This window comes from Nerophis lumbriciformis, linkage group LG01 (genome assembly GCF_033978685.3).
Source record: "Nerophis lumbriciformis linkage group LG01, RoL_Nlum_v2.1, whole genome shotgun sequence".
Taxonomy (NCBI): Eukaryota; Metazoa; Chordata; class Actinopteri; order Syngnathiformes; family Syngnathidae; genus Nerophis; species Nerophis lumbriciformis.
The window spans coordinates 23,338,190-23,364,452 of NC_084548.2; the positions used below are offsets into that span (position 1 = coordinate 23,338,190).

Here is a 26,263-nt window from a genome sequence, read left to right on the forward strand (position 1 = left end):
CGTGCTACTCTTTTGTGCTTCTCTCAAAACCAATTACACAATAATGTACAAACTTCTCCCATCGAGGATCACACACAGAAAAACTGAAGGATGCTTGTGGCCACTTTGACACATTTTGAGCATTAAATATGCCAAAAACTAATCCAGTGTGAACAAAAACATTGACATCTCATCTTTGTGCTACAGGTGAAACAGCAAAATACTGTAATACAGTATCTAATAGTACAGGGGTGTCGAACACGGTTACACTGAGGGACGCATCGCAGGTATTGCTGCCCTAAGAGGGCCGCTTGTAGCTATATATAATTGATTAATATAAATGTATAAGAATTCACCTCATGATGTTATAAAATAATTGCTGTGCATTTGATTATTATATTTGTATTACACACACTGTAAAAAACTGCTGCGTCGCCACAACTTCACCGTAAAAAGTATGATGGTTTTAACAGCACTATAGCGGTACTATATATTTTTTTACTGTAAAATCCTGGCAACTGAGCTGCCAGTTCTTTTTACTGTAAAAATCTATTGTCATTTCTGCAGTGTACAATTTGATGAATAACTTGCTTTGATATAACTCAAGCAGATATTTATTTTGTTTTAATTTTAAAAAGTTTGAAATTAATGATAGTATTATATTTGTTGCATTTTAGATAATCAAGTTTAAAATATACTCCATAGCATGCAATACATGTATTTCTGTCTGTCACAATGAAAAGATTACATTTAGTAAATGATAAAATGCTTTATTGACTCATTATTTCAGGGCTTTCGCGGGCTGCATTAAATGATATGGTGGGCCAAATCTGGCCCCCGGGCCTTGAGTTTGACACATGTGTAATAGTATATACCTTTAATTATAAATAATGTAAGTGTAATTGCACTGAATTATGTACACAGGAACTAAGAACCACATTTTATTGAAACATATTGAAAGTGGGCAACTGTTCTTTTCACAGAACTTTTAATACAATTATTTTCATAAAACTGACACATAAGTCAAACAGTTCTCGTTCTTTAAACAAAAACAGCATTTATGACTAAACATAAATAGTTAAACATCTAACTGCTCAAGTATGTATAAGTACACCAGAACAAATAACACATTTCAAAGGATTGGAAACGACTGAGGCATGTCACAGGTTGTTCTGTTTACATCCTCGACCCTGAAAGCACACAAAGTTGTATGCCATTCAACATGTGCGATTTGCGGTGAGGTTGAATTAATAAAAATTGTGGTCTGATGGTTTTTGGGGCTCTGGTTATTGTGTTTTAAACACCTAAATTGCAATCAAACTATCTTTGAACCAAATCATTATTCAATAATGTACGGTGTTAAGATATTTCAAATGTATTACCATCATTGATACCTGTTTGAGTACCTGGATGTCGTCCAAGGTCTGTTGCGCTATCAGTCTCAGACTCGGCTCGACACTGCAGGTAAGTCGGGTAACACGGGCCTGAAGGTCTGACTCCATTACAGCAGCGCCCAGACGGTTGTGCACTCCATCTTCCATCAGCAGCGACTGTAATAGACGCAGAGAGTGGAGGCACACCTCCCAGGATCTGTCTGTGGACCAAGCAGTTTGGGAGACGATGGTAAGACACAATATTTTGTGAGGTGACAGCGTCCTCCAGTGGCTTTACATGTTATGTGCGGCAAGATCTAGAGTCTCAACGTAGATTTCATTAATGAATAAAAAAATTAATCAATTTGAAAAAAGTACGGCATTTAGTTTAAAACTAGTCTGTATAAGTTGTAGTTTTGGTGCATGTGTCCAGTGTGTTTCATATTTTCTGCTTTACCTTCAAGAAGAGTCCGAATAAGAGGCAGCAGTACTGGGTTGTTACTCATGCACTTCAGCCCAGTCACACTGATACTGGCATTATAAAGAGCCATTAGAACCAACCTGCAGCAAAACACCAGCATTTAGCATGCAGAATGTAAAAACACAACTTTTAAAAATTGAATCTTTAAATGTGTTATTGTGAAGACTGCGAATAAAACATTCACACTATGCCGTTCATATCTTTGTAAGGAAGTAAACTTACAAACATTTATTTTGAGGGTTCCAATTTAATCAAAATTAATAGTGGTTATCATATTGCTTAAAATGATTAGCCCCCTAAGACCCTTTTAATATTTTTTATTCATTTCTTACAATGTTTGCAATATTTATATCAGTCTTTAAAGTAAACCATTATCCATTGAAATGGCCTCTTTCTGGTACATTTTTAATGTAAAATGGATTTTCAAGAGGGTGAAATCTGACATTGCCAGAATTATTAGCCCCCATGTAAGTTTAAGCTTTAAAAACACACCTGCATATTCAATTTCATTTGAACCACATCTGAGCATTTAATTAACACTGAACCACAGTGTTGTTGCAGAATCAGATAATACCAAAGTATACAGTACAGCAGTACATATTTGTCAAAATTGAAATAACAATAAATGCATTTGTTCAAAACGTGCTTCATTATTCCCAGGCTTTTTTTTCAAGCCACTAAATAATGCAGCAGGCCACATAAAATAACGCTGCATATCAAATACAATGACATGGTGGGCTAAATAAATTAATGCGGCATACCACATAAAATGATGTGGCGTACCACATCAAATAATGCGGCGAACCACATAAAATGATGCGGCGGACCACATCAAATATGTGGTGTAGAGCAATAAAACGATCAGACTGAAAAACAGTTTTTATTCCTATCGCAGTGAACTGTTTAAATTCTGCCAAATTTCTCCATAAGTTCTGTGAACCAAATGTTTCTGTTTTTGCAAATACTGAACTTTGACTAATGACTGTTTGTATTTGTATTGCACTAATGTATGGCACTTAATTTTGTTGTTAACTATGATGACAATGACAATAAAGGAATAATATTCTATTTTATTCTGTTCTATTCTATTCAGGTAGAGGAAACATTGTTCGCGTGAATGCGACCATTTAAAAAAACAACTATGTTGATATTTTCAAAGCCCATATCTCAATCCTACAGAAAATCTGTAGAGAGAGCTGAAGGTTAGGGTGCATGCTCAGAGGCCAAGCAATTTAGATGGTCTTGAAAATATTTTAACAGACTGCAATTAGCCAATGACAGTACTCATACATTCCACACTACCTCACCATTCCCTCAGATTGCAGGTACAGGTCTCTTTCAGTCATGACTAAGAAAGCAATGTCCAGCTTGGTATCCACCTCATTTAGACTCATGAACAGTAATTCATAGTTGGCATATGTTATCTTTTTTTTTTTAATTTATGAATTATTGGATATTTTTTGTATTATTAACTCCAGGTGTTTTAGCTATATAGACCTATTGTATTTCATTGTATCATTGATGTCAAATTCTTGAAATTTTTAGCTATCTAACAGATTTATTATTTATGTGTTGTCTATGATATTGGTGCCATGTAGCCTGTTTGTGTTTGTGTGTGTGTGGAATTGACGTTTGTTATTGTGCCTTTTTTATGTTCTGTAAACTAACTTAACACTGCTTTACACCCAAAGTTCTTAACAGATGAATAAAGTGAGTTAGTTGAATTTTAAATTGAATTATCAGAGGGCTAATAATTTTGACATGTCATTTTTTTTAAACTTTTTTCAATTTAGCGATTGAATAAAAATGATGTCTTTGTTCTCGTGGACACACACGCAACTATGAACATTTTGGGTTATGACCTATTTCATAAAAAAGAAAAAAAAATGTTTTATTTATTATTTTATTTATTGAAATGCTGCGTTCACAATGTGTTTGGGTACTCTAAAAGTATCTGCTCTATATAATTTCCAAACGGTTAAAATTCAATTATTACATGTAATAGTAATGTGTTGGGCAGCATACGTACACTTTCAGTTTTGGGAAGACATTGGGCTTCATTAGTTCTAACAGTTTTATCAGGGTGTTCAACAGATCATGTGCGAGAAGGAATTCCCGTCCACAGGTTACAGCCGCAATGTCTGATTGGCGAGAAACAAGATTAGTTACAAGTTTATTGCTTATAGTGAATAACTGAACTACAAAAAAGCAAGCTCTTCTTACTAGTAATTGTTCCAGCTAGCGCCAAAACAAACTGGGTGTTGTGGTCTTCAGGTGAACTCTTTGCTGCTTCATCCAGAGTCCTAACAAAGCTCTCCAGAGTCTGAGTCGCTACCGACAGAAAGGCCTGCAGGTTTCCCTACACCACAAGCATTTCACACACATTGGATACACAATATGCATACCACATCACAGTAACACACAACAGGCAATACTCACTTCAGTCAGCCACAGTCTAACTGTGTCCTCCCTTGTAGAGCAGTTCCACAGCAGACTGCAGGCTACAGAACCCAGACTGGAGCAGAAGTCGGCCTGCTGCTGCACCTCGGCTTGGCTCTGCCACAGCTGATCACGCAACAGACATTTCTCCTACAGACACAGACAATACAGGGGACCTTAACTTATCAAAAGTGTTGTTAACCAATAATATTATTTCATTAATACGATACAAGTAGAGGTTCACACATCAATCGTAATGTTCTGCAATAATTCACATCACACTTTATCACTTCTTTACAATAGAATCTTTCATGAGAGGTATGTTCAAAATCTGCCTTTACTAAGATAAGAGTAAGTAATATACTTCTGTTTGTTAGTGGTTAGGACAAACAGTAAAATACATGTATGTGAAGCTAATAAATCAACACAAATACATGGCCACAACTAGGCAACTAAATTGAACACCACTGCACATTAAAAGTACAAAAAATGCATCAGTGTCAAACACAACTAAAGATGACTTAAGTGGTTAATGTGTCTGTAACGTATACGTTACAGTTCAGCTAAAAACAATCCTGAGACTAGATATACTATATTTGTCATAAAAATTAAATTAAGTATTAGTCACTTCGTCAAACCTGTCTCTCCTTTTGACATTCAGTTTGTACCGCATCCAGTCTGGACTGAAGATGAAGACACTCCTGACGCAGAAGTTCCGGTTCCTGTGTAAGATGCTCTTTCACTACACACAGACACACATGCAAAGAAATAATGAAAGAAGACTAAGAAAATATTTTTGAATTCAACATTAGTTTACTGTATACAAGCCATTCCACCGCATCGGTGGCATTCACATACAGAGGAAATAAAATGTACAAATGCACAATGAAATTAGTTCTAAAATAATTTTTTGTAAACATCTATTATATTAATTACTTATTCTGTACATCAATTACAGCACAATTGCATATTAAAATAAGTAAGTTGAGTTAGTAAATAAATATAATTTTAATAAAAAATATTTCCGCCCGATTGTAGCTGAGATTGGCTCCAGCACCCCCCGCGATCCCGAAGGGAATAAGCGGTAGAAAATGGATGGATGGATATTTAAAATAAGTTAAATGACCTTGAACAAGAAAACTGAGCACAGTCCTGTCCTGACCTTTTATCAGATTTATAATCAGATTTAAAGTTGGGGAAAAAAAGACTATCCATCCATCCATCCATTTTCTACCGCTTATTCCCTTTGGGGTCGCGGGGGGCGCTGGAGCCTATCTCAGCTACAATCGGGCGGAAGGCGGGGTACACCCTGGACAAGTCGCCACCTCATCGCAGGGCCAACACAGATAGACAGACAACATTCACACTCACATCCACACACTAGGGCCAATTTAGTGTTGCCAATCAACTTATCCCCAGGTGCATGTCTTTGGCTAATTTAAGTTTATTAAAGAGTGTTGCAAAAATGTTGCTAATTAAACAAATAGGTCACTAAGAGAATTACAAAATCCTCCATATAAATTCAGAACAACAGGGTGCATGTTCACTGCATGTTCTTGCCACAAATGCGAGTCATTTTTTTAGGGCATTACGGCAAATGACTTGCCGCAGTTGCCGTGGTTAAATTCGATAGTGTACGCTTAAATCCGGAAAGTGTTGTACGCACAAAATAATTCACATGTATAAAAGCGTGCACACATTAATCCAAGCACATTTTTTTTTGTACATTCAAGTCAACTTGGAATTGAACGCACATGTTGGAGTGGCTTGTCACTCCATGTCTTTGCTTATTTAAATACGCACATTTTATTTATATTAGCCATGTGCCTGAAATACCACTCGGCACAGTCAAAAACACAAAGATAATGAGCAAGATAGCAAAATAGAAGAATTTCACCAACAATGAGTTGGAAGTGCTTCTTCCTGGAGTGGAAACATTTACTCTATTCCACTCTTGTTGCACGTTAGTGCAGGAGTGCATGCGCAAGGTGTGGTTTAGTATTTAACACTTCATACAGACATGTTTAATATGAGTACAATTTGCACAAAGTTGTTCCCAATCATGCTGTTACTTAGAATTTAAGAATCACACCTTGAACCAGGCCACATTCTGTTACCATGTTATGTTTCCCGTAAAAACATATGCATGACAACGATTTGATTATTCACAAAAACGTATTTAATGCGGTCAGGTAGGACATCAGCTATTGACATACACCTGGTGGTTTGTTCTTCGCTATATATGTACTAAAGCAGTCACCCACACACATGATCTTAGAGTGCCATCCAGTGGCTCTATCGTGTACAACAACTATCACCGCAGCTACAATTAGGGCTGCAAATCTTTGGGTGTCCCACAATTCGATTCAATATCGATTCTTGGGGTCACGATTTGATTCAAAATAGATTTTTTTCGATTGAACGCGATTCTCGATTCAAAAACGATATTTTCCCGATTCAAAACGATTCTCTATTCATTCAATACATAGGATTTCAGCACGATCTACCACAGTCTGCTGACATGCAAGCAGAGTAGTAGATTTTTGTAAAAAGCTTTTATAATTGTAAAGGACAATGTTTTATCAACTGATTGCAATAATGTAAATTTGTTTTAACTGTTAAATGAACCAAAAATATGACTTATTTTATCTTTGTGAAAATATTGGACACAGTGTGTTGTCAAGCTTATGAGATGCGATTCAAGTGTAAGCCACTGTGACACTATTGTTCATTTTTTTAATAAATGTCTAATGATAATGTCAATGAGGGATTTTTAATCACTGCTATGTTGAAATTGTAACTAATATTGATACTGTTGTTGATAATATTAATTTTTGTTTCACTACTTTTGGTTTGTTCTGTGTCGTGTGTGTCTCCTCTCAATTGCGCTGTTTATTGCAGTTCTTTGTGTTGCTGGGTCGGGTTTGGTTTTGGAATTGGATTGCATTGTTATGGTATTGATGTGTATTGTTTTGTTGGATTGATTAATAAAAAAAAAAAAAAAAAAAAAAAAAGAATAATAAAAAAATAAAAAAGAAAGAATGAAAGAAAAAAAAATAGATTTTTTAAAAATGAGAATCGATTCTGAATCGCACAACGTGAGAATCCCACACCCCTAGCTACAATGTTGCTTCATTGCATTAGTGCATCACATATAATCTGCACATAGGGATGTCACGGTATGAAAAATTCTTATCACGATTATTGTGACCAAAGATATCATTATTATCGAGGTAATTTTAAATCTGCTCATTAAAAAAAAAAAAAAAAACTACTTATAATGAAATCCTTTAACCAAGTTTTTTTTTGTTTTTTTTAACCCACAAACAACACATTCAAAATGTATATATGTATCTCAGGTATAACGTTGAATGTGCATATGAAAACAACACATTATAAGCATTATAAACAAAGTAATATGGCAGAAACAAAATAATACTATAAATAAATACAAATAGATGTGAACATTTCGCAAGATGGCACCTTATGGACATAAGACGTACGTAACTGCACTTACAGACAGATAAAAATAGTGTTCATATATGAGGTCTAGTCTTACACATATGACTGCATGATTATGGGCAAAAGAACAATTAAAATACTTTTTTACAATTTTGAAATCATGTTTATTAATCAGGATTATTCACTATGTTAGGTAAAACAGTGTTGGGGTGTGAACGCGACGCCACAGTGTAATGTGTAATATCTAATAAAAATGCTCTAGATAAACGTTATCTATATATTTAAAGACAAATATTTGTGTTTTTGTTCATTAATAGTATCAGCGTGTCAGCTTTTTTATTACATGATGCCTTTGTCTCTATTTTTACATTTTCATAGAGAGAGGTATTTTTTCAAGTCATGTACATACATTTACATGTACTAAAGTGTATACATGTACATGCTGTATCTGGACAGATCCGTTGAGAGTTTGACCAGAAATATGTCGTACAGACATTAATTACACACCATAAAACATTAACAAAATGCTGTGTCACATGAATGTTTTTTAAAGTAATTACTTTGTGGAATGAAAAAAAACACAAGTAATGTAAAAAACATGGTGTTTACTTTTTGATATCGATATAAATCACAAAGCAGTTTGGCTAATGAAGATAAAGTCAAATAAACAAGCTTTGTTATTCAACAACAACCATGTACTTCAGTGCAACAGTTTGGCCAACAAAAATACACAGGAGTGATACCTTGCACATCTAACACAATCTTTGTGCCTCACCAACAACTCAGCAAGCGTTTTGTGAAAACATTTTAGCTAGTATTTATGTTATTGGAACACTTACAAAGTTAGCAATGAAATAAAGGATGAGTGACCATCACAGTAAACAAAATACAGACTTTGTAAACAAGTTTTGCAATGTTACTGACACATCACCTGCTGCATGGTAACTCTCAGTACCAGCAGCTGACGGAAGGACGCTAGTTGCAGGTTCAAAATAAAACTGCAACATCTAATATTTTTCTGATGAATTGAAACAAAGCGATCGGCTCCGTTAGCTCGAAGGGAACATTTTCAAAGCAAAGTCTTTGAAGTTGCCGCCATGTTTCGCGAGTCGAACGGCTCTAGTGGTCATGCGCTGACGCTGATGCGCTTCAGTATTCAGGAAGTAAGCAGTGTTGCCTAAAATGCATTAATAAATAATGGTTTTTCGGTCATTTAAAATTTAAACGGTATTACTAACCGTCTGGAATTTTTACGCGGTTTATCATTATACCGTTTATTGTTACATCACTATCTGCACATTGATAGAATTAAAATGTTTTTGTTGACATATACATATTCGTCATATGATGGCGAGCAATATATGTGCAGTTGATAGCTCCGATTACATTAGGAAAAACGGCTGTTGCTTTAAATTGCGCTTTAATTCCCGCCTGTTCAGCTGCCTTGTATGGTAATTTAATATACCTGGCTGTAATGCCAGATAATTCAAGGTGTTTTTGAACTACTTTGCCTGTGCTTTTATATGCATTGATGTAATTGCACACACAGGGGTGTGTTAATTGTTCATATGCCTCTGGTCCTTGTGAGTAGGGCTGTACGATTAATCGCCATCAAATTGACAACAAGGTTTTAATTAGTGCGATAAATAACCGCAACAGTTATTTTTTTTCTCTCCGCCGTCACCGGGATTTAAGTGTCAGACATGTTCGTTAATCAGAATTGTTGTGCCTCGCGTTTGTTCGGCTCTCGGATCAAACAGGGGAAAAAGACGTCTCACTCTGTGTATCCTACTATCTATCCACCATGAAAACGTACTTGGTATGACCACATTCATTTTGTCTTAAAGTCCAGTTTAGAGAAGTATTTGATCTTGAAAATATATCATCCTATGTATTTACACATTCATTCAGTCATTTCATTCCATTTAATTTAAATCAGTAAAACAACACTTTTGGATCTGACAAAAAAACACAAACGCTGGCTTCCTGCGTTACAAATGCCATGTTTGTTATAAATAAAGTTGTGTGAAATAGATGCTGGCTTACATTGCGTCTGCTAGCTGGATCGCCCCCACTTCTCCCAGTGTGGCGAGTCAGAATACTGCTTGCTTACTATTGTAATTTGAAATGCTTTGGCATTGGAGGACCTAAGCCTCCAGCATCTCTTTTCTCTATTTTAGTGTCCGATTATCAAGAATAATGATGTCACACTTACATTAAAAACATTTAACAGGCTGTAACGCCCAAACTAGAAATGCATAGTGCAAACAATATTTTAGCGACATTCTGCAAGCAGACCAGCAGTAAGCCATGCCAGCTTTTTCTTTCTCTTCCACACACACAAGTAATGAGGTGAAGTGGCAACACACGCTGAAGACCCATTAATGGTTTGTGTGCAAATGTAATGATTTTTACTCAAGTCAATGTTAAACTGCGATTTTATTCATATATAAATACATTTATAACATGCATTTAATGAACAAATACTAATATTTATTTTATGGTTATTATTCAGCTTTTTGTTTATTTTTTTCTCCATCATGACAAGTGAGGCTGTGCCTCACCTGCCTACCCTGACCGGAAGTCCCGGCAGAGGCGTTATGCCCTTGAGGCTTTTCCTGACGAAATGTGCATGACAGCGGGTGTATGCATGACAGCGGGTGTATGCATTTGCACGTAGACAGAGACTACTATGAAACTACACTTGTGTAGATGGAAATCGTTTTAAAGTATCCGTGTTCTTGTAGACATGGCCTTAATTTGTACAAAGGTTGATTGTTTAAGTTCAGAAAGCTGACCTGTTTTTTGTGCTTGAGTTTTGTGAAGTATGTCAATCATCATCCCATTCACAACTCTGGGCAGGAACTCCCTCAGCTGCATGACCTCTGTAGTTAACTTTTCTAAGTCTCTTTTTCTCACTTTAACAAAACCATCCTGTGGAGAAGAAGAAAATACAATACATCAGTGGGAAATCAGAAAAAATATCAGGAGGGCATATGGAGTTACTAGGGGAGTATAGAAGGCCTACATGTCTTATCTGAATCTTTTGGTGCGGAACCTTCTGTTTGGTACATATTTCCCAGTCGGTACAGGAAGCGCCATATCTACCCAGTAAATAAATGCAATACAGCTTTTGGCTATCAGGAGTCACGGCTAGCATACTGGGTAATCTAACAATAAAATTAGTCATTATTATTGAGATATATTATTATACAGCACCAGGTCTCTTTAACTTTTTGAGGTCAAGGCAAGTGTTGCCTTAAAGGAAGGCTCATATTTTAGGGCACCAAGGTAAACATTTTTACTTTTGAGGCAGGGGCTCCAAAGCATGCATGCATGCATCCATATATATATATATATATATATATATATATATATATATATATATATATATATATATATATATATATATATATATATATATATATATATACATCCATATATACATCCATATATATATATATATATATATATGTATATATGTATATATGTATATATATATATGTGCATATATACATATATATATATATATATATATATATATATATATATATATATATATATATATATATATATATATATATATATATATATATAAAATCGCTATGCTCGGTAAGATTCCTTCTTCATAAACAGTGCAGGCCAAAGGTTTGGACACACCTTCTCCTCATTCAATGCGTTTTCTTTATTTTCATGACTATTTACATTGCAGATGTAAATAGTGTAAATCTATGAATGAACACATGTGGAGTTATGTACTTAACAAAAAAAGGTGGAATACCTGAAAACATGTTTCTTCCGCCTATGTGCAGCTAAGATAGGCTCCAACACGACCCCGAAAGGAACAAGCGATAGAAAATGGATGGATGGATGGATGCTTTATATTCTAGTTTCTTCAGAATAGCCACCCTTTGCTCTGACTACTGCCTTGCACACTCTTAGCATTCTCTCGATAAGCTTCAAGCATACCTGTGAAGTGAAAACCATTTCAGGTGACTACCTCCTGAAGCTCATTGAGACAATGCCAAGAATATGCAAAAAATTAATCAGAGCAAATGGTGGCTATTTTGAAGAAACTAGAATATAAAACATGTTTTCAGTTATTTCACCTTTTTTTATTAAGTACATAACTCCACATGTGTTCATTCATAGTTTTGATGCCTTCAGTGACAATCTACAATGTAAATAGTCATGAAAATAAAGAATACGCATTGAATGAGAAGGTGTGTCCAAACGTTTGGCCTGTACTGTATATGAAGAAGGAATCCTACCGAGCATGGCTCGCTTGTGGGACCCCCAAAGCAGCTGACAGGTACCGACAAGCCAAGTGAGCGGTGGCGGGCATGGGAGGAGTTCGGTGAGACCATGGAGCAAGATTTTCGGTCGGCCTCAAAGAGATTCTGGCAAACCATCAGACACCTCAGGAAGGGGAAGCAGTGCCCTGTTCACACTGTGTATAGTGGGGGCGGAAACCTGCTGACCACTACTGGGGATATAGTTGGGCGGTGGAAGGAATACTTTTAGGATCTCCTTAATCCTACAGACACACCCTGTGTAGAGGAGGCAGAGTCTGAGGTCACAAACGCGGACATGTTCATCACTTGAGCCAAAGTTGCTGAGGTGATCAAAAAACTGCCCAGTGGCAAGGCCCCAGGAGAGGACGAGGTTCGCCCCGAATACCTCAAGGCTCTGGATGTTGTGGGACTGTCGTGGCTGACACATCTCTTCAACATAGCGTGGAAGTCTGAGGCGGTACCTCTGGATTGGCAGACCGGGGAGGTGGTCCCCCTTTTCAAGAAAGGGGACCGGAGGGTGTGTTCCAATTATAGAGGGATCACACTTCTCAGCCTGCCGGGGAAAATCTATTCAAGGGTGCCTTGAGAGGAGAGTCTGGTCGTGAGTCGAGCCTTGGATTCAGGAGGAACAATGTGGTTTTCGTCCTTGTCGTGGAACACAGGACCAGATTTACAGTATACCCTCGCTAGGGTACTGGAGTGGGCATGGGAGTCTGCTCAACCAGTCCACATTTGTTTTGTGGATTTGGAATGGCCTTTGATTGTGTCCCTCGCGTTGTCCTGTGGGGGGTGCTCCAGGAGTACGGGGTCCAGGGTCTGTTGATACAGGCCATACGGGCACTTTTCACAAACGACCAGCTGGTGTATCCACAGGTTTTGAGGGGTTCCCTCAAATGCCTATGCTTTTTCTGGCCTGTGGGCTGGTAGGAACATTATCAGCTCTGTGTTGTAGGATTCTGATAAGGCCCAGTTATCAGAAAACGGACCATCCTTCGCTATGAGATCATCCATCGTGTTTCAATTCATCAGGAGACATTATTCAAGAAAAATAAGAAGTAGAAGAGGAAGACATATCTGTAACATGGTGGGACTGTTTTATATCTGCAAATAAAATATCACAACTGATTAAAATCATATTCTTACACTATGGAAAAACAATGGGGTTTTTTTAGAGGCCGAATAGATAATGTCTGTAAAAAGTGCTCATTAGCAGCTCCACGTGTCAACACATGGGATTGTAAAAGACCAGTGTTTGGGGCTATAGATCATCTCATTGTCTCATCCATTTGTTATATCATCACCAAAATCTGTCTGATGTTGCCATGCTGCCAAATAAATTTGTAACTATACAAAATATCAGGTATATTCTACACATACTCATCCTAAGACTCTTCATTCCTATTTTCTAGGAATGTATTATTTATAATCCTACTTATTTTTGTTACAGGAATCCCCATTACCGAGAACACTAACAAGACATCTGAGGAAGGGTGCCAAGGCATAGTGTCCACAAACTGGGACTATACCAACAACGAACCAGCCTATGTGCCTACCTACATACATCTGCTCCATTATTCTGATGTGACACCCGTTGAAAAGCCTGAAAGCGAAACAAAATTCCGTGCCGACATCATCAAGCTCTTCCGAGTATTATTGAAAAAATGCCTGAATCACGCTGCGTGGGAAGCGTCACATTCAAATTGTAATGGTTGCATCACTAGTCATCCCAGTCAGCTCCAACATACATGTGTGACTGAACATGGTGGTGTGATCTTCAACACTCACTACCAGGCTATAATTGAGAGGATTTTTACACTAGCCTTAAAAGATGCGCTCCATCATCTTTCATATGCTGAACCATGCTGCAGTAATGTAAGCACAGAGAGAGCTCTCGGAGCTGCCGAAGCTATCGTGTTTGATCTTATGGAGAATGTGTGTGCCGAACGATGAAGACAAGTAGGATTTACAGGGTAGCATGCTCACATACCAGACATGTAGGAAAATAATCGCATCACAACACATGTGGATAAAAAACTACATCTTATTGTTCTCTGATGGTTCTCTGTCGCTGTCTCTCTCTCTTTCTCTCTCTCTTTTTTCACCAATGATAATTTTTCAATAAACACATCACAACATCAAATTTCATTGATTTTCGTCATCATCACATAGTGGAACACACCTTAAGAAATTTGTACTATAATCCTGCTCACCCGGAAGGCCTCGGAAGGGTGAATCAACTTTGTTAAACTGTAAAAGATTCTACACATCCAAAATACTCAGAAGAAAAACATTTTTTACTTAAACAAGATGTCTACACGTTACATGCAAATTCACGCAAGAACTTTCCCAGAAATATAAAAAAAAAGGTCGCAAGCACATGCTCCATGTAAAGTGGTTAGGAAAAGTTCAATACATGTATCTTCCAAACACGTCCGCTCAGCCATCCCTTAATCTATGCCTTTGACAAAAAAGCAAGGCATACTAGACTAGACAATTCCAAATTAATAATGGCAACATGGATCACAAAGATTTTTACGTCACTCTGCCGAGCAATGCATGTCATGATGTGTATCCTACAAAAAGATATGGAATTATATAACAAAATTACATACCCCAATCACCCTAAATCAACCATATCAGGTTGGATTCAATTCCCACGCACATCTTTTTCAAAACAGGATGAAACCCATAACAGTATGTTGTTTGATAGGCATACCATTGAACAATTTATGCTCCCAAATGGACATTATCAAGATATACAAGAAATTCTCTACAAGGAATTGTAGATCATTTATGATAGGTTTCGAGAAAGTAAATTAAGTAGCCCAATACAGTTCGGATACAACAATGTTCAGGATATGTTTACGTAAAATCAACAAATTATGTGTATTGAGGGGTTTCAACCCTCAGAACAGTTACAATGCCTATCAGGTGTAAAACAATATGTACCACATCCAGCTGATATTCATGCCGGTTCTTGTAATATTTACGTATACTCTGACATTGTAGACTACCAGCTAACAGAGGATCCTAGTGTCAGATTGCTGAGGTGTACAAATACCACATCGGACACCGGTCGCATTGCCACTCTATACTTTGATCGACCCAATTACGTACATCTCTCCAAGAATACTATTTATGACATTAGTATTGCTCAGAAAGACGATCAGGATCAACCCATATTCTTTGAATACGGAAAAGTTGTTGTCAAATGACACTTTAAGCCAGTAAAAGCCAATGTGTCTGGTTCACCATATGTCAGGGATCAAGCTATTTATGTCAATTAATATCTAAATCAGACGGGCAGTAAATTAAATTAATTTTCAGGTGTTTCAACAGAAGTTAGGCATGGATTGGGTGGGATATTCTGTAATTTGTTCAGAATGGTGCTACCTTTGATAAAAAAAAAGTAGCTAGCTAGCTTTTGTGCGTTAGCTTTCTAAGACTCTTATTTTGTTAGCGCAGGCAGGATGGAGCAGCACTTTTATTGTGAAGACAGGAACTGTGCGGTCAGTCTTTAGGCTTTTGACGGCAGGTACGGCGCGAGGTACTGTTGAAATAAAAAGTGTTTCTCGCCTTCCTACCGGTCTTTTTTTCCTTCACACTGAGCTTGCAGCAGCCAGCGTCATCTCACAAGATCTTTGTGTGCCTTGAATGTCACATCATAGTGAAGATTGATGATCGCTAATTTTTAGGTTTATTTTTTCAATGCCTGGCTGGCGATGGACTTACACACCCTCCACGATCGACTGGTAGCTCGCGATCGACGTAATGGGCACCTCTGCCGTAGTCAAACAAAGAAGCGTAAAAAGCCTGACAAGAGAAGAAAATGCATCAAAAGGAGAAAGACCTCAAAGGAACTCGGAGAGTGTCTGCAAAAGGAATATTCTAACAAAGGTAGAAATGGGTCTGCTACACAACAGATCAGCAGAATGTATTAAAACAGAGTTGGACCTGTTCACAGTGCCACTCACACAGACTTCCACATAAAAATATGTTTCTGCTATAACGTAGTAACTGCAGTAACCAGGTGGGAGTGGAGCTAGACTCTCTGGCGGTGGTGTAAGAAAGGAGAAGTCTAGCAAAACTCCTAGCCATTATGGACAACACCTCCCACCCACTACACTTGGACCTGGCGGAGAGAATGAGCACGTTCAGTGGAAGGCTCAGACTCCCAAAATGCAACACGGAACGACACAGGAGGTCCTTCATACCGACAGCCATCAGACTCTATAATGCATATGTTCCTTCTTGACTGCACTTAAATGTAGAATATATGTATAATATATTTATATTATTCACATGTGAATATTCACATAGTATTTATTGTCTATTGTGGGCTAACTGTGGTGCTGAATTTCCCCCAGGGATCAATAAAGTACTTTCTATTCTATTCTATACGTGATTCGGGACCGATACTATTCGCAATTAGTGGTTTAAGCGAAACGTATCTTGATCTTAATAACACCTTCTTCAGAATAGATTAGAATAGTTTTTATTGCCATTGTTTGAGAACGGGTTCACAAACTAGGAATTTTTGTTGGTGCAATCGTGCAACATAAAACACATATAACACAGATTTGGTAATAACAAGAGCTGTAACTGAGCTATCAGATCTTGTTATAGACTTAGAAGGAATTCAAAGGAGCTACTGTTAGGAGTTATTGTTCATGTGCATGATGGCCGAGGGGAAAAAACTGTTCAGGTGGCGGGAGGTGTGGGTCTGGATGGACCGTAGTCTCCTGCCTGAGGAGAGAGGGGAGAATAGTTTGTGTCCAGGATGAGAAGAGTCAGCTGTGATCCGACCCACACGCCTCCTGGTCCTGGAGGAGAACAAGTCCTGGAGGGATGGGAGCTTGCAGCCAATCACCTTCTCAGCAGCACGTACCATGCGCTGCAGTCGATGCTTATCCTGGACTGTTGCGCCGGGGAACCACACGGTGATGGAGGAGGTCAGGATGGACTTGATGATGGCTGAGTAAAACTGCTCCAGCATCTCGGTCGGCACCTTAAGTTTCCTCAGCTGCCGCAGGAAGTATATCCTCTGCCGGGCCTTCTTGATGAGGGAGCTGATGGTCGGCTCCCACTTGAGGTCTTGGGTGATGGTGGTGCCCAAGAAACGGAAGCAGTCCACAATGGAGACGGGGGTGGGAGAGTCAATCAGGGTGAGAGGGGATGGTGGGGCTGTGACTTTCCACTGTTTTCTGGGCGTTCAGCTCCAGGTTGTTGAGGCTGCACCAGGACAACAGCCGGTCCACCTCTCTCCTGTAGGCGGTCTCATCGCCATCCGAGATGAGCCCGATGAGGGTAGTGTCATCCGCAAACTTGAGCAGTTTTACAGACTGGTGACTGGAGGTGCAGCAGTTTGTATACAGGGAGAAGAGCCAGGGGGAAAGTACACAGCCCTGAGGAGTACCAGTGTTCGTGGTTCGACTGTCCGAGACAATCTTCCCCAGCCGCGCGTGCTGTCTTCGGTCTGTCAGGAAGTCATTGATCCAACTGAGAGAGTCGGGCACGCTGAGCTGGTAGAGCTTGTCTTGTAGCAGTCCAGGGAGGATGGTGTTGAAGGCAGAGCTGAAGTCCACAAACAGGATCCTCGCGTAGGTTCCTGGGGAGTCCAGATGCTCCAGGATGAAGTGGAGGGCCAGGTTCACTGCATCATCCACAGACCTGTTGGGTCTGTAGGTGAACTGCAGTGGGTCCAGGAGGGGAGCGGTGATGTCCTTGAGGTGGGGAAGAACCAAGCGCTCAAAGGACTTCATGACCACAGACGTCAGCGCAACCGGCCTGTAGTCCTTAAGTCCTTTGATCCGTGCTTTCTTGGGGACAGGGACAATGGTGGAGGTCTTAAAGCAGGACGGCACGCGGCATAGCTCTAAAAAAGGTGTTAAAAATGTCAGTGAAGCCAGGAGCCAGCTGATCCGCACAGTGTCTGAGAGTGGAGGGGGAGACACCATCCGGCCCGGGGGCCTTCGGTGTATTCAGCTTCAAGAACTGCCGGCGTACATCGATGTTTATAAAGGTCAAAATAACAACCCCCGATCGAACAGTTGTCAGGGATGACGCTAATGTCGGCTTTATCAACTATCGGGATGAACAATGTTTTCTCAGCTGGATATTACGCTTGGTGATATAACACAATGTACAAACACACATCCTTACTGTGGTATGATTGAATGTTGGTTGGTTGATTGGATGAAATGTATTTTGATGTTCTCAATTTGTACACAATTACATCAATGTGTTCTAAATACATCAGTTTTTCTCATAAGTAATTAAATCAGTTATGATTCACTTAATGAGATGGATAAAACTGTATTTTTTAAAAGTTCATGACGTTAATCATATTTCTTCTTCTTTGTAAACACTTGTAGTTTGAACAGTCTCTTAAATTGAATCATATTAGTACATTGTTTAATTTATTTTCTTAATCCATTCCATTATTTAATTCTACATACTGATACGCTAAATGTTTCAAGTGTTGCACGTGCAAACAAATGTTTTAAATTAGATTTATTTCTAAAGTTATACTTCTCCTCTTTTGTTAAGAAGAATTGTTGTACATTCTTGGGTAGCAGGTTATAGTTTGCTTTGTACATAATTTTAGCTGTTTGCAAATGCACCAAATGCACGTTGGAGTTCAACCCAGTGGACGAGAGGGTAGCTTCCCTGCGCCTTCGGGTGGGGGAACGGGTCCTGACTGTTGTTTGCGCCTACGCGCCAAGCGGCAGCTCAGAGTACCCACCCTTTTTGGATTCACTCGAGGGAGTACTTGAGAGTGCTCCCCAGGGTGATTCCCTCGTTCTACAGGGGGACTTCAACGCTCATGTTGGCAACGACAGTGAAACCTGGAGAGGCGTGATTAGGAAGAAAGACCGCCTGGATCTGAACCCCAGTGGTGTTTTGTTATTGGACTTTTGTGCTCGTCACAGATTGTCCATAACGAACACCATGTTCAAACATAAGGGTGTCCATGTGTGCACTTGGCACCAGGACACCCTCGGCCGCAGTTCCATGATCGACTTTGTAGTTCGGATTTGCGGTCTCAAGTTTTGGACACTCGGGTGAAGAGAGGGGCGGAGATTTCTACCGATCACCACCTGGTGGTGAGTAGGTTGCGATGGTGGGGGAGGATGCCGGACAGACCTGGCAGGTCCAAACGCATTGTGAGGGTCTGCTGGGAACGCCTAGCAGAGTCTCTTGTCAGAGAGAGTTTCAATTCCCACCTCCGGAAGAACTTTGAACATGTCACGAGGGAGGCGCTGGACATTGAGTCCGAGTGGACAATGTTCCGTACCTCTATTGTCGAGGCGGTCGATTGGAGCTGTGGCCGCAAGGTGGTTGGTGCCTGTCGTGGCGGTAATCCTAGAACCAGCTGGTGGACACAAGCGGTGAGGGATGCCGTCAAACTGAAGAAAGAGTCCTATCGAGTTCTTTTGGCTCATAGGACTCCGGAGGCAGCAGACAGGTACCGACAGGCCAAGTGGTGTGCGGCTTCAGCGGTCGCGGAGGCAAAAACTCGGACATGAGAGGAGTTCGGGGAAGCCATGGGAAACGACTTCCAGATGGCTTCGAAGCGATTCTGGACCACCATTCTCCGCCTCAGGAAGGGGAAGCAGTGCAATGTCAACACCGTGTATGGTGGGGATGGTGTTCTGCTGACCTCGACTGTGGATGTTGTGGATCGGTGGGGGGAATACTTCGAAGACCTCCTCAATCCTACCAACACGTCTTCCTATGAGGAAGCAGTGCCTGGGGAATCTGTGGTGGGCTCTCCTATTTCTGGGGCTGAGGTTGCCGAGGTAGTTAAAAAGCTCCTCGGTGGCAAGGCCCCGGGGGTGGATGAGATCCGTCCGGAGTTCCTTAAGGCTCTGGATGCTGTGGGGCTGTCTTGGTTGACAAGACTCTGCAACATCGCGTGGACATCGGGGGCGGTACCTCTGGATTGGCAGACCGGGGTGGTGGTTCCTCTCTTTAAGAAGGGGAACCGGAGGGTGTGTTCCAACTATCGTGGGATCACACTCCTCAGCCGTCCCAGTAAGGTCTGGAGGTGGAAATCTTTAGGAACCTCATGATTCGATTACGGTTACTATTCAGGAGCTACAATTTGATTACAAATCTATTATTGATGCATCATGCATCATTAATTTATGTATATTGATGCAGTTTTACTTTTTTTTTCGTTTAATTAAATAAGGGTTTATCACTTGCAACATTTAAAAACAGCGCATTTGAAGTAAGAAACAGTTAAATGAATTCCCATCACATGTATTATTTTGTATTAAATGTGTGCAAAACTGCAACATAAGATAAACTATAATAAAGGAGCTGGTCAGATCTCTCAGTGAGGTGGCTCGCTGCAGTCAGCCAAATTTTAGAAAAACTGTCTGCATTACATTATTTACAATGAATGAATCGATTATTGACGTTTACTAATCGATTTTAAAACCGGCCATGTCCAAATTGCGATTAATCTAAAAATCGATTATTTCCCCCAACTCTAATTCTGATGACTTGCATTGATTGGAATCAGACAGGATTCACAGTATTGCTGATAACTTCCACATTTTCGAATTTACATTGTGGAGGAGAAAAATTGTCCTCCTTTTTGTCCAATACCACATGAAAATGGTTGGCTTTTGGCATCGCATTTGTCCAGCTTCCATACTCGTTTTTATAGACTTTACAAGAAATACATTAACGGCAAACTCCGTAGCTTGCTAGTTTGTGTGCGTTAGCTTTGTGAGACTCTTATTTTGTTAGCTTATTTTGGAGCAGCACTTTAATTGTAAAGAGACAGGAGCTGTGCGGTCGGTCTTTAGGCTTTTGACAGTAGGCACGGCGCGAGAGTAGGGCTGGGCGATATATCGATATGCGCGATATATCGCGGGTTGGTCTCTGTGCGATATAGAAAATGACTATATTGTGATATTCGAGTATGCGTTCTCACGCAGTTGCTTTTAGCTGCGGGCATTAAACTACATGCTCTACTCGCTCTTTCCTGTGTCTCCTTCTCAAGCGCACCTTCTTACACACGTCACATACGTCACATTCGTATACGCCCTCGCTGAGCAGAGAGGTAGCAGCATGGCTAACGTTAGCTGTGATGCTAGCGGTAATACGAGCGAAAGAAGGTGCGAATCTGGTAACAAATGAAGGAATAATAAATTCCCCCAAAAAACAGCAGGGGGTCCATCGTCTGGCGGTGGTTTGACTCCAAGTGGGAATATGTCGAACAGCCAACCGTAATTTGTCAAGTCTGGGGCGAAAGCGTTGCTATAAAAAGTAGCATTACTGCTAATATGTAGCATCATTTGAAAAGTCACCTGTTAAAGTTAAAGTACCAATGATTGTCACACACACACTAGCTAGAGAATGAACAGTGCTTACTCCGCACGTCAACATCTCCGCTCGGTGCCACACGCCCACACCATCAAAATGCCGAGGCAAACATTTCCAGATCAACACCGTATGAAAAAAATAGTGATTTTTTTTTGTTGTGATTTCCTTCTCTGCATGAAAGTTTAAAACGAGCATATATTAATGCAGTATGAAGAAGAATGTTTTAATGTAGACACATAGAATCATCATACTGCTGTGATTATATGCATCAAGTGTTTATTTAAGGCTAAGGCAAAATATCGAGATACAGTATATATCGTGTATCGCGATATGGCCTTAAAATATCGCAATATTAAAAAAAGGCCATATCGCCCAGCCCTACGCAAGAGTCTGTTTAAGTGTTTAAGCGTTTTTTTTTTGTTCATCACACCAAATTCGCAGCAGCCAGCGTCATCTCACAAGATCCTCGGGTGCCGTGAATGTCAATAAAGTCACGTCATAGTGAAGATTGATGAACGTTAATTTGTAGGTCTATTTTTGTAATACCTGGCTGGCGATCAACTGTCACACCCTCCGCAATCGAGGAGGGTGTGACAGTTGAAACGGTCGACTTAATGGGCACCCCCGCTGAAGAGGAAGTAAAAGTTGTGACAAAGTTTCTATATATGAACCTGCGGAAAGATAATTTCCTTTTTTGAGAGGAAAACTACACCTCTGGGGTTTTACTGGGACTGACTGCGGGATTCGACCGGCCACCGTCGCGCAATTACAAGTCAAGCACCTTGTCTGACAACAGCGCATCCCGACGAGCCTCAATCATGTCCTCCATGTCGAAACATCCTCCCAACACAAATGGATTATATGTAATAAGAGATGTGGGAGGCCAAACCACAGCCAGCTGATTTTGGAGAGGTGACATCACACCAGGAAGGCTGAAGAGACAGTTGAAACTAAGATTAATTTTTTACTCTTTAAAAACTATTTGTCTGCACACAATAATCTCTTTGTATTTATCAAAGAAGACATGATGATGAACGCAATTAATTTTATCTTCCCAACACAATTTCTGAACGCGGTCCTCAGCTGGTATTAATTTGTCTCACATACTTTTTCACAAAAATCTTCGGATACTGGTCAGTGGCCCAATCGATGAGCACATCTCTATAGTGATTGTCAGAATGAACCCTGTAAGATACACAACAAAACAACTGGTCCCGCTCGCCAGCAAAGCCCCCAGACAGAGATCGACAAAACCCTACACTCCAGCCATCACAACGGAGAAAGTGATGGCAAAGGATAACGCAGGGCACAACACCCTCCAAATCAAAGAAACAAACAATCAAAAACATGACATGCTGTGTAGCCTGAGCACAGCACTGTCAGTCCAGCATTACTACCCTTGCTTACTGGGTCTTTTGATCTACACAGACATACATATATGTTGCTGTCAATTTTGTTGCAGTCTGATAGTTTATATATCAATGATGAAATCTTAACATTGCAACACATGCCACTACGGCCGGGTTAGCTTACTAAAGTGCAATTTTAAATTTTGCGCGAAATATCCTGCTGAAAACGTCTCGGTATGATGACGTCAGCGCGTGACGTCACGGATTGTGGAGGACATTTTGGGACAGCATGGTGGCCAGCTATTAAGTCGTCTGTTTTCATCGCAAAATTCCACAGTATTCTGGACATCTGTGTTGGTGAATCTTTTGCAATTTGTTCAATGAACAATGGAGACAGCAAAGAAGAAAGCTGTAGGTGGGGAGTGGTGTATTGCGGCAGGTGTTGTGCTGGATAACGCACCCCCGCCGTAGAATGCACCCCTTGACTGGTGTGCCGGATAACACAGCCGGTGTTTCATTGTTTACATTCCCGGAAGATGTCAGTCAAGCTTTACCATTGGCCTGTGGAGAACTGGGACAACAGAGACTCTAACCAGGAGGACTTTGAGTTGGATACGCAGACACGGTACCGTGAGTACGCAGGCAGCTGCGGCTTCCAAACATTTGATCGCTTGCCCATACGTGCGTGCCGCTATGTGCATGTCACGTACGTAACTTTGGAGACGTTGGGGAAATATATGTGCTGTATGAACTTTGGGGAGGTGAACGTTACTTTGGGCTGTGGGATTGAGTGTGTTGTGCAGGTGTTTGATTTGTATTGGCGGGTTATATGGACGGAAGGGGGGAGGTGTTTGTTATGCGGTATTAATTTGTGGCATTTTAAATATAAGCCTGGTTGTGGTGGCTAATAGAGTATATATATGTCTTGTGTTTATTTACTGTTTTAGTCATTCCCAGCTGAATATCAGGTCCCACCCACCTCTCACAGCATCTTCCCTATCTGAATCGCTCCCACTGCCCTCTAGTCCTTCACTCTCACTTTCCTCATCCACGAATCTTTCATCCTTGCTCAAATTAATGGGGAAATCGTCGCTTTCTCGGTCCGAATCGCTCTCGTTGCTGGTGGCCATGATTGTAAACAATGTGCAGATGTGAGGAGCTCCACAACCTGTGACGTCCCGCTACTCGTCTGCTACGTCCGGTACAGGCAAGGCTTTTTAATCAGCGACCAAAAGTTGCGAACTTTATCGTCGATGTTCTCTACTAAATCCTTTCAGCAAAAATATGTCAATAACGCGAAATGATCAAGTATGACACATAGAATGGACCTGCTATCCCCGTTTAAATAAGAAAATCGCATTTCAGTAGGTCTTTAAGAATTTATCAAACTGAAAGTGTTTAAAAAATACAGAGAAAAATTATTCTGATAAACATCTTGAACCTTATTGACAATTAGATAATCCTATTCATCTTATTATGTGAATCATACCTGACTTAAAGTGGACCTGCACTTTTTTTGAAATTGTGCCTATAGTTAACAATCCTTATGAGAAACAAGTAGAAAAACGTTTTGTTTTTTTCCCGCATTCTAACATAGACATCCGCTCGTTGTAGGTGGCCAGCGATGAAGCTAATGGAAGCAATCCATTCAACCTCTAAATCACTTTAAAAATGCATTCAAAAATGACAACAATACTTTATTTAAGTTCGGTAACCTGTATAATAGCCAAGCTGTAGCAACATTGTTATTGTAAGCGCGAACACCCAGGAACTCTTTTTCTAGCGTACTAACACATCGGCGTGCTACGGTATTAGCTGTAAGAGCTAACTGCGGCAAGAGATAAGCTAGCTTCTACATCAGCACGAAACACGTTTGAGTTTGTAATGCACAACACTGCGATAGAACACCAATTGTACTCACTGAAAAACATGAACAATCATAATACAGTATCTGTAGAGTATTAGCCCACATTTCATGTTTTGTTTGTACATAGCTAGCTTGACAGCGTATCCACTGTAGTTTACGGTAATGTGCTGCATGTATCATGATCAATAGTATAGTGACTAAATCGATGGACAGTTGTCCGTTTGGTCTAGCTGGCTGGGGATGTTTCCAGTTGATTTTGGTAAGCAATCCATTAATTCGGCATAGCTTGGCTCAAAGTTCCAGATTTGCAGCGTGACCATGTCGCACTCTCTTGACTTCTGTCTGTTCCAGCATTTGGGCCTCTTCTTTGTGCTCGCTTCCATAAGCAGAAGTTCATCCTCCGTATATTTTGTTCCAAAAAGATAAGGTTGTGAATCCTCATTTGTCCAAAAATAGTTGTTTTTGTTGTTTATTACCAAGTCTGCCATGATTAGAAAATACAATTGCGTTTGATTCCAGGAGTAGGAACACATTTGTTGCAGGAAGTCGGAAGTGCGCTGCTATGGAAAAGGAAATAAATGCGCCAAAGAATTAGTTACGGCTTTGCATAAATAGACCAAAAAACGGTAGTGTAAGTATTACATATTTTTATGAACAAGTCTGTTACTACATTATATATAGACTTGCAGTGTGTATGTACAACGTTGATGGGGGGTTTTGAGGTCGTTTTAGGGGACTTTGAAAGCTACAACGGTGACTCCCATTAGCCGCATCTTGTAGTGTATACATGTAAAAAAAAAAAAAAAAAAGACGTGTGTCCTTGTCTCTCATAATGATTGTGAACATAGGCAAAATTCCAAAAAAGGGCAGTTCCCCTTTAGCCATTTCTTTATGATAACTACAGTATGAGAACTGAGAGTGAACACATATGTTAGTTGCTATGAATTGGAATAGGGTAAGGATTAAATAAGCTTTGCTACGTCCTACTCCTTTTCGGACACGTTCTAAAAAGGAATGAAAATATGTGAAATATGTGCTGTATCCTAACTGTAGCTAAATGCACGTTCGAAAGAAACTTAAACCACAACCATAATATTAAACCATTCATATTTCAAAAATATCATATAAGCACCAACAAAAGAACTCATAGAATTGTGATAGGGAAAATGTATGTGTACAAAGGGGTGGGGGGGAACCGTTTAGATTGACGAGCAGAAGTGTTTAGTGTTTTTACCTTAGCTCCATGACACAAATGTCGGGACGTCCCGCGAACTGACGCAGACATGTTTTGCTAGGTTAATTTGTTTGCTGGTCGTTTATTCTAACTCTAAATGAATACAGTACAACATAAGTAAAAATTAAAATATGGTTGATTATTATTGTAGTTAAAACAATGTAAAAACCACCAAAACTATGCACGGACCTTTTTTTAATATATTTTAGACCGGTGATGCGAGATGTATCTTCTTCCGGTTTCATTTCCGTAGGAAACGACTCTCGACAAAGCAGACAGAATTGCCAAAATAACAACCGGCAGATAGTTCCCCCGTCCCCGTATTATACATGTACATTTAAAAAATGATAAGTTAAGCAATTGTAAAAAAAAAAAAAAAAAAAAAAAAAAAAAAAAAAAAAAGTAAACCAGGTTGAACAGAGATTGCAGTAAAATGAAATAT

At 39.8% G+C, this 26,263-nt stretch overlaps 1 protein-coding gene across 7 annotated transcripts; it reads right to left on the bottom strand.

The window, feature by feature from the left end:
* Positions 1-716: 716 nt before the first annotated feature.
* Positions 717-26,072, bottom strand: hsf2bp (heat shock transcription factor 2 binding protein). Of its 7 annotated transcripts, none has more exons than XM_061977451.1 (9): positions 26,011-26,072; positions 10,533-10,668; positions 4,911-5,014; positions 4,273-4,422; positions 4,057-4,192; positions 3,863-3,974; positions 1,810-1,913; positions 1,362-1,573; positions 723-1,169 (listed from the first exon to the last, which is right to left on the bottom strand). In XM_061977451.1, exons 2-9 carry the CDS (start codon positions 10,612-10,614, stop codon positions 1,140-1,142), a joined length of 930 nt encoding a protein of 309 aa, XP_061833435.1. In that variant the 5' UTR covers positions 10,615-10,668; positions 26,011-26,072; the 3' UTR covers positions 723-1,139. The 7 variants fall into 7 exon arrangements, with proteins under 7 accessions (XP_061833444.1, XP_061833451.1, XP_061833461.1 ...); XM_061977423.1 differs by having other exon boundaries at positions 724-1,169; positions 25,822-26,054; XM_061977432.1 differs by having other exon boundaries at positions 726-1,169; positions 1,374-1,573; positions 25,822-26,054.
* Between the last annotated feature and the right edge of the window lie 191 nt (positions 26,073-26,263).

Excerpts from the sequence above, each read along its gene's own strand:
- hsf2bp (XM_061977423.1), bottom strand. The coding sequence starts at position 25,872 with ATGTCTGCGTCAGTTCGCGGGACGTCCCGACATTTGTGTCATGGAGCT. Across the intron at positions 3,975-4,056 it reads GCTAGCTGGAACAATTACTA|ACATTGCGGCTGTAACCTGT; the intron begins GTAAGAAGAGCT and ends CTCGCCAATCAG. Across the intron at positions 1,914-3,862 it reads GTCTTCCCAAAACTGAAAGT|GTTGGTTCTAATGGCTCTTT; the intron begins GTACGTATGCTG and ends GTTTTGCTGCAG.